General features: G+C 50.4%; 1 protein-coding gene across 1 annotated transcript in view; it reads right to left on the reverse strand.

The window, feature by feature from the left end:
- ABHD12 (abhydrolase domain containing 12, lysophospholipase) overlaps nucleotides 1–4,317 on the reverse strand; it is a 37,589-nt gene extending 33,272 nt beyond the window's left edge. The window contains exon 1 of the mRNA XM_054290602.1: nucleotides 4,135–4,317. Coding sequence (XP_054146577.1) covers nucleotides 4,135–4,286 — 152 coding nt within the window. The 5' untranslated portion in view covers nucleotides 4,287–4,317. The remainder of the gene's footprint in view (nucleotides 1–4,134) is intronic.
- Nucleotides 4,318–9,335: the final 5,018 nt, after the last annotated feature.

A 9,335-nucleotide genomic window follows, 5' to 3' on the forward strand; every position in this document is an offset into this window, starting at 1 on the left:
ACACCCAGGAAATGCTCCACAACAGACAGGAACAAGGCTGACTGCAGTGGAACTGAAACTACATCCGATTGTAGTGTCAGCCCAAAAACACTCAGCTTGTGGGGTGCACAGGCTGGACAGGCACTGGAAGGGTCCCAAAACTTCCCCTGGCAGGGACCTGTGCCAGCATCAGGGGTCTAAAGGTACCAGGTACAGCTGAAGGGACAGCAGCTTCTCCAGCTATCAAGGAACAAAGCTCACACACATGGGATTTGGAGCATTTCACTGCTCCACAGCATGGAGAGAGACAGCAACAAGTTCTAACGTTTGTAGCAAACAAGTGTTTCTAGAATAACTGTAGAATAATGGCAAAATTCACACCTCAAGTCTATAGTCTGACTATTGATTGGGACTGAATGAGGATCAGATAACCATGAGGTCACAGAAGGGAAGGGTAACATGCATGTGACCTTTTATCACCAGGATCAGGGTTCAGCAGAAATGAGACAGGAGAATTTGCTCTGGTATCTAATGTCAGTATTAAGCTCATTTGATTTTCTCTATTCTCTGTACTCCCACATAAAGGTTTTCCACATCTATGGCTGCTCAAACACACTTCCTCAGAACATCACAGCCACCAAGCACAAAAATGAGTCACAGCAAGTACCCAAAACACAATGCTACCCTAATATCCATCTAGCACTTCCAACACTGGCACCTGGAAAATGCTTCACAACAGAAATATTAGAGGAATGGGAATAGGATAGGAAAATCCACACAAAACAGACATACCAGGAAAAGCAAGCACTGCTTATTATTTCTTTATTTACTGCTTTATTGCTTTTAATAATTTCAGACAAAACAGCTCCTTTAAAAAAACAATCATGCACTTTTAAAGGCACAACTTGCAAAGTGCTTAGGTAAATATCATAGTAGACATTATTGCTATCTATGGAAGAAAATGGAAATACCTATAGTTGTTCATTTCTGGTTGTAAACCACTTAAGGAAAGCCACGCTGACTGCACTATGCACTAGCCAAAGCCACATAAATCTTATTTATCAGATATCCATCTCCATTACACTTTGAAGCACATGCACACACTTTCTGTAACAGAGCAGTTGCCAGTCTAAATGCACAGCCACCTCTTTAGAATGAGTTTCAGCTCCTGGATGAATGAGCACATTGTGATGCTATGACTGAACAAAAAAACTGAGGGGCAAACGCAGTGCTGGTAAAAATTCAAAAATACTGCTGTAAGAACAAACTGCTGCTGGTACTGAGCCATCTGTGTATCCCATAAACATCACCTGGGGTGCTGTTTAGCCTTTGCTGAGGAGCTGGATGTGAGCAGGAGAAGGGCACACAGCAGCAGCCTCCTGGCCACTGCTGCAGTTGCAGGCACAGCTGCCTCTGCAGCCTCCCCTCTCCTTGCTCCTGACCCATGGAATATGGCACAGGATCAGCCCTTGGCTGCACAACCACACAGCCACTGGGGATTGGTTTGCCTTCCCAGCCAGGGGCTTGTACGGTTCACAAATAAGAGGTGGAAACCCACAGGATGAAGCCAGACATATGTGCTGCTTCCCCAAGCCAGCAGCACGAAATGCAGCCAGCCCAGCTTCCCCTTTAACACAGCATCCATGAGTTGATTTTAACTGTCTCATCAAGGAGCAAGCTAAGAACAGTCTGGTACAAATCCCCAATTTCAGATGTTATGCCACCTCCACCACCTCAGAAACCTTGCAGCTGAATTTTCACCTTACAGCTTCAGCAAGATAGGGAGTAAAACTGATGTAACCCACTGAAAACAACAACCAAGGACTACTTGACTACTTTTATTCCCAGCAGTATAAGGAATGCTGCAATAACAGCATGACCTTGCATATTAAAATATGATGATCTAGATGGTGTAACAGCAACTTGTTGGCCACATAACTGACCACAACTGCCCTGGGGAGGTCACTGCATGCATTGCCCCATGTTCCTCCTTAAACACTCCCTGCTGTCCACCAAAGGTGGGATATGGAGCTAGAAAGGCTGTCTGACCTGACTCAGGGTGATTGTTCTGGACAAGAACCTTATCTCTGGGCATCATAACTTCTTCTGCCTGGACCTCCCCTTCCTGCACGCTCAGATTCAGCAGTGTGTTTGCTGTCCCATAAAAAACACAGCTGGAAAGTACTGGCAGACAGAGACACTTTGCCTGCAAACCACAGTCTGAAGGCTCACAAGGTGAGGAAAGTCAGAGGAGGTACACTGTAAGTCAGTAAGAAAGGTAGGCAACACAAAACAGCATGAAAGGGACAAAAAACCATCAGAGATATTTGAAAATGTGGAAAAGGAAAAGGCAGCTTCAAACAAGATTCTCCTACAGTGTCACAAGTTTGAGAAATGCTGCTGTGTGGAATATAGAATATAGAATATAGAATATAGAATATAGAATACCTGACCCAAAAAGGACAGGGGGAGGTGGGAAGCAGGGAGGAAGGGCCAGAATCCATGCAGGACTTCAGGAATTTCTGAAACAGGCTTCAAAAGCGGAAAATAGAAGAAAACCGAGGAAAGCCTGACTGCTGACCGTTTTCAAACGTGTAAATGGAGAAATAAACGCAAGAGTGTTTCTCGCAGACAGGATGTGCTTTCCCTATTTTTAGCCTGGCCCTCCCAATACAGCTGTGCTGTGTCTGGGATCCACAAAGCACCTGCCTGCCTGCCAGACCAAGCCAACAGCCTGCACTCGGAGCTCTCAGGGCTTGCTCACCACCCACAGAGCATTTCCATCTGAGTGAAAGGTGCTTGAGTGCATTCACAATGCTGAAGAGCCAGCAAGCCATCACTCAGAGTGCCACTGGTCTAGGAGACATCCACTTGGGCAAGGAGAATAGATGTGCCAAATTTCAAAATGTTATAAAAGCAGAGCACTGTCGCAGTTGGATCCACTGCACAGTCATGGAAACTGAGAGATCAACTCAGCGCCATTTTCAATTACCAAAAGCTTGTCATAACATGTACAGAGCAGTGACAGCATCCCAAAGGTTTACCTCCAGGGCACAAAATTAAATAGCTATTACCCAATATGAGAAATCACATTTTAAAGCCTCTGTCTTTGAACATGACAAGTATCCACAGCTCTTTTCAAATGCTACTTTTGTCTATGAGAACAGAAAAAAAACCTCAGAAAATTTAGCAGAGAAACATCCACACTAGCTCATTTACTAGAAATGCACTGATAAGCACCTGTAAAAAAAAAAAAAAAAATTGGCTGATGTATTGCTGAAGCACAGCAATTTGATTTCAGCTACCCAAAGCACATAGCTATTCTACACATTCTTCACACTTTGAAAACACAAAGAACACCACCATACTGGTTTAGAGGAAACTAAAAGCTTGTATCCTGACTCGCAGCTGCAGAGGGCCAGGGAGGCAAGTCCTGATCGTGTATTGCATCCCCCCAAAAATCTTGCACGATGAAGGGTCCAGGTGATAGATAAGCATCTTCTATTGTTACAGCCTTTTTAGAAAGGCACACAAAGATTTCCCCACTATAAATACGTTTAAAACGCTCACATACCTGGCAAAAAGCCACGGCTAAACTCCTTCCAAGAGTCACGCATGTCAGCTTCTCCTAGTGACCCCTAAATCTGATTCATTTACGGCAAAGAGATCACTTTGACAGCCACCAGCTTCTCCCAAAAACGCACACATCCTACCTGCAGGGCCCTGCCGCTCCACATACGCTCTCTGACGGAAGGATTCCGTGCTAGCCATTTTTATTTTATTTTTTGGGAGAACGCCTGCCTGCTCCAAAGGGGGATGGAGGCGGCAGCGCCCAGGTAGGAGCACCGAGCACCAAACCTCTCCCATCCTTGGCTGGTCCCGTTACCGCCCCGCTCTCCGGCCAGTCCTTTGCCCCGAGAACGGAAGACACCGCGGGGCCGGTACCTGGCACACCGGGAAAACAGGAAAACCAGGGAAACCGGGGAAGCGGGGCTGAGCTGGGCACCATCCCGGGCCCGCGTACCGGTCCGTCCCGCCGGCTCCTCGGCCCGTCCCCTCTGCTCGCCAAACCCAGCCCCGCTGCCGTCCCGCTCCCCGGCAGGCTCCCGGTGCCCCAGGGATAACAAAGCCCGGCGGAGCGACGGCGGCGCTCACCTGCCCAGCGGTCGCTTCATGCCCTCGGCGGCGGCGGAGGAAGGCAGGCGCAGGCTTCGCCTCAGGCTGCAGCCCTTGTCGAGGGGCCCGGGCACGGCGGCGGCGGCGGCGCGCTCATGCTCCACCGTGACCGACTCGTTGCGTTTCCTCATGCCGGGGCGGGGGCGGCAGCGGCGGGGGCGGCAGCGGCGGCGGCGGAGGAGACGGCGGCAGCGGAGCGGGGCCGCGCTCACTCGCCGCGCGCCCTGCCCGGCACTGCCCGGCCCTGCCCCCCCGGCGCGCCCGCCAATCCCCGCCCCCGACCGCGCCCCTCGCCCCGCCCCTCCACCGCCCCCGCCAATCCCCGCCTCGGAGAGGCCGCGGCGCCATCTCTACTGCGGGCACGAGCCCGGCCGCCATTTCGCTGTGGGCCGGGGCGCTGAGGGGGCGGCGCTGCTGAGGGCGGGAGCTCTGCGGGCCCGTGAAAGAACCCCCTGTGAAAAAGGCCAGTCACTTGTTTTTAAAATTTTAAAAGTTTAATAGTAATAAAATGGTTATAAAAATAGCCATACAACTAGAGTAATAATAATTTGTACAATTTGGATTTAGGGCAATATGAGACAAAAGAAACAAAGAGTTACGGATGTCCGGGTACCTCTTTCTGGGCAACATAAGCCCGAAAAAGGACTCACGTTAACAAAGGATTAACCCTTAAAAGCAACAGCCTGTTGCATATTCATACATCTCATACCTGATGCATAAATTCCATTCAAACACAGGATTCTGTCTGGTCAGTGTCAGCTCCTTTCTCTGAATCCTGACAGCATCTTCAGGGCTGAGCGAGGCGGGAAGAAGTTTGTTTCTTCTGAAAAGAGAGGAATAAATTCCCTTTCTCTGAATGATTTAGGTGTCCTGGGGCTGCTCTCTGGTGCGAATACCTTATTCCTTTCTTAAAAAAATATCTCACTTACATGGTTTCTATTTTAACATTATGTTATAACCTAAAACTATATTTAACACACTACAACTTTCTAACATAACACATATTATATTCATTTTAATATTTGCAAAAAGCCAATCATAAAATACACATTTTTCACACCAGCACGGCTTGTTCAGGGATGTGGGGAGAGTCAGATGAAATCAGCAGTGGGAACAGGGACAGGGAAAAGGCTCTTGGATGGCCAGAAGTGTTATGACCCCACAGTGGAAAGCAGGTCCTCATTTGACTTATTCCTAAAGAGGAACCACACAGGCAAGGCAAGGAATTTACAGAGCTTCCCCGGCTCTGTGCTGTGAAAAATGCATATTTGATGATTGGCTTTTCACAAATACTAAAATGAATATTATATGTGTTGTGTTAGAAAATAATGTTGTATTAATTCTCTTAAGTAGTGTGTTAAATGTAGTTTTAGGTTATAACAAAATGTTAAAATAGAAACTATGCTATGTAGGATACTTTTTTCCTACAGAAAGGACTTGCACTGAGACAGCAGCCACAGGACACCTAAATCTTCCAGAGAAAGAGAATTTATTGCTCCATTATCAGGAGAAACAAACTTCTTCCCGCCTGGCTTGGGTAGGACGACGCTGTCAGGATTCAGAGGAAGAAGACACTGACCAGACAGAATCCTGTGTTTGAATGGAATTTATGCATCATGTATGAGATGTATGAATATGCAGCAGGCTATGGCATTTAAGGGTTAATCCTTTGTTAATGCACCTTTCTGTGAGTTATGCTCAAAAATTACCACACACACACCAGAAATCAATGCACAAGATCCATTTCTGAATTCCAAATTAACCCCCATGGTGGAATTCTGGTCGACTTGAGAGATTGTTGAGGCCATAGTCCACCACAAACCTTATTTCTGCTGCTGTTATAATCAACCCAGGGTGAAATTCTGCCATCTCTGCTCAACAAATACTGGATCTGAGCAATGCAAAACAGCTGAGGAAATGTGCTGACACAGGATTTCTTACCAGCCAGAAATTCTACAAAACACGTACAGGAAGAACAGGAAAATCAAGTCAGAGTAAAGGTTGGGAAAGAATTTGGGATTTCTTAGCTCAAGGCATGAACAAAGATTACAACAGAGCAATAGTAGAAACTATTGCTATGGGCAAGGGCACATTCCAGAGAGTTTCTGTGTGTGTGGAGTGATCCCAAAGGGGTCTGGAGACAGACCACGGGGCAAGGACACAGCCTGCTGGACTACAGCAGGGTAAAGCTCCTTTCCATCCTGTATTCTTCAGAGGCAGCTGCACCTGGATTTACCAGGTGAGATGAGGAAGACTGATGGGAAGCAAAGGACAGCAAATGAGCACTGATCCTAAGTAACACTCTCAAGAGAAGGAATGAGAGCTGTGTTTGGCTGTAGATGAGCTCAAACAAATCTCCTCAAAAGACAGAACCCAGAGCAGGAGATACCAAAGGGAACTGGAAAGACCAAGGGAAAATTCTGGTTAGGAAAACACTGTGAGAAAAGTCTCTGGAGAGCACAAGGATATTCAAAGCAGCAGAGAAATCAGAAAAGGGGCAGAGCCATCTTGAGATGGTACTTGAGAAGGGAATGAAAGGCAAGGAGAGGTGAATTGAGGCAGAGCAGACACTGCAAGTTGCTGCTAAAGACAGCCTCTGGAAATGCAGAGAGGCCTGCTAGGAGGACATTTCTGCTCCTAGGAGGAGATTTCTGCTCCTCAGCACCATGGGCTTCTTCATCTGCTTGCCCAACTGTCTCCTAGCTGGACCATGCAGAGAAAAACTATGAAGAGCTCAGATGGAAGGTGGAGCCATCCTTTCATGCTGAATTCATCCTTCCTGAAGGCAGGGCAATCTCCCAGCCCCTCACTTCACAGTCCTAGGTCAGGGGCTTACTTTTTGGCAGGACAGGACTGCTGGGTCTGGCACAGCAGGTGCTGCAGGCTGGTGGCATAACAAGGCTTGTAGCCCCAGAGCAGGGTGCAGAAGGTGAGCTCAGGACTCCATGTGTTTGCCAGGAGGAGGTCACAGGGCTTCTCCTGCTGGATTTCAGTACATGCAGAAGCATAGGATTGGATTGGCAGCAGCTCTGGCTCAGTGATACCTTGGTGGGCAGTCCCTGATGTTTAAGACCCCAAAAGACTCCCCACTGACATCCTCCTCACTTTCCACCCTTCTGGAAAATTTGGAGATGGAGGCCTTCATGTTTTGCTAGCTGTCCAGGAAAATGTTTTCCAGGTTGAACCCTCTGCAGAGTGCTGTGGGCAGGCAGGTGCAGAATGAAGGTCTGGGGCCAGGCAGGTCAGGAAGCAAGGAAGGAACTCTGGGTAAATGAGGGGCCAGAGCAGGGAGGAGAGCTGGGACTGGTAAGAGCAGTCAGAGATGTGGAGATGGAGAGAGGCTTCCAGGGAGTCCTTCACTCCCTGGGCTGGGGAGCACGATTCCCCAGCTGGGAGCATCCCTGCTCTAGGATGCTGAGATCCTAGAGCTGATGCTCCTCTCCCCGAGGAGATAAAAGCTGTCTCCATGCCTGGGCTCAGCGGGATGAGCCCTTCGGGACACCTGGGCTTGGCATGGGACGGCCCTGCCCCCCGCTGGCTCCCCTCTGCCTTGCACCCCATCCCCTTTACCCACCGCTGCTCCCCCGACCCTCGTCAGTCCCCCAGGGAGTGCCCACCACGCCTCCATCCTCCCGAAGCTCCAAGAACTCCCTGGCCCTCAGAATTCCTGCCCTTTGCCTCACAGTGCCCAAGGACTCCCCCAAGCACTCCTGTTCCTTTGAACCCCAAACATCCCTGCTGCACTGAGCCATCCAGTGGCACTGCTGCCCATGGAGCTCCCCAAAGGGTGCTCCCATTTCCCCCTTAGCCCCTGGAGACCCTCAGATGTGCCCCCTGCCCTGCAGATGCTCAGGGGCTTCTCCTGCTGCCCCCTGATAATGCCACCTTCTCACCCTGCCTGCATCCAGTGGGACAGGAATTTCCCAAGGTTTTCTTCCATTTCTGCATTCTTTTTGGAGATGACCTTGATGGCCACAGTGTCAGGCAGAAGTTAGGCACAAACATCAGTCACTTGACACCAGAACAAAGGGGCCAAACACCAGTTCAGTGAAGCTGTCTTACCAACCTCCAGGACCAAGGAAAGCCAATCCAGAATTCCAGGTGACGGCTTTTGACAGGGAATTATGATAACTACAAACTCCTCAAGCAAGTGGCTTTTGCCTGCTCACACTGGCAGAGTTTCCTGCTCACAAGCACCCAGATGGTTGTGCTGGGGCTGTGGCCACTTGTGCATGACATAGAGGAAGAACAGAAGAAGAGGAACAGAAACCAGGACCTTGCTCTGCTCCTGAGGATCCACTGTGGAGTGCCAGTGACTACCAGGTCAATGAAAATGATAAAATCAATAAGCTGATGCACTGATCTTTCAAAACACTCTTAGGGAACTTCTTCCCCACATGCCACACCAGGTCAGTTCACTCAATGCCTGAAAAGACTGTGAAGCACTTCTGATACTACCCAGTGCTTTTTGCCCACCTGCACCACCAGCTTGAAGATGACATATGCAGGCTGTTGGACACAATCCTCCTCTGTGAGGATGCAGAACCACCTGCCAATGAGCTAATCGGGCAGCCCCATGTGAGCAGGGCAGTGTCCTGACTCCCTGTCCCAGGAACAGCCTTCTCCCTATCAGCAGCCACAAAGCTCCCTCCAGCTGTGCTAGGCCTCGCAGTGCTCACAGACACATTTTCACCTTTGGATCCACCAGCTTCACTCGCCCCCTTATTCCCACCAGCAGCCCCCCCAGAACTGTGTATGGGAACACTAACGAGGCCCGCAAATATGGGGTGCAGCTCCTGGGGCCAGCTCAGCCTCTCGGGGCTCCTCCTTCTGGAGCGATGCAGAGCAGAGCAGGAAGGTAGGACAAGGAGCCCGGACACGTTTCGTCCCGCTCTCCAGGAGCCCCCTGCAGGCGCTCGCCGTGTCCCGGGAGCCCCGCAGGCCCCGCGTCCCTCCCGCGGGAAGGAGCCGGGCCCGAACCCGCGCCGCGGCCGCTGCCCCGGAAGAGCCGCTCCCACAGCCCCGCCCCCTAGGGCGTGCCCGGCGCCCGCGCGCCCCGTGGCCAATCAGAAAAATCGGCCGCCCTGCGTCAGCGGCACGCGGCGGCGGCGGAGGCTGTTGCTAGGCAGGCCGGCGCGCCTGGCCCAATGGGAGCGGGGCGCTGCGGCCGGGCCCGGGCG

This window comes from Melozone crissalis, unplaced genomic scaffold (genome assembly GCF_028551555.1).
Source record: "Melozone crissalis strain CALT ecotype California unplaced genomic scaffold, PUWL_Pcris_2 ptg000081l_1, whole genome shotgun sequence".
Classification (NCBI taxonomy): domain Eukaryota; kingdom Metazoa; phylum Chordata; class Aves; order Passeriformes; family Passerellidae; genus Melozone; species Melozone crissalis.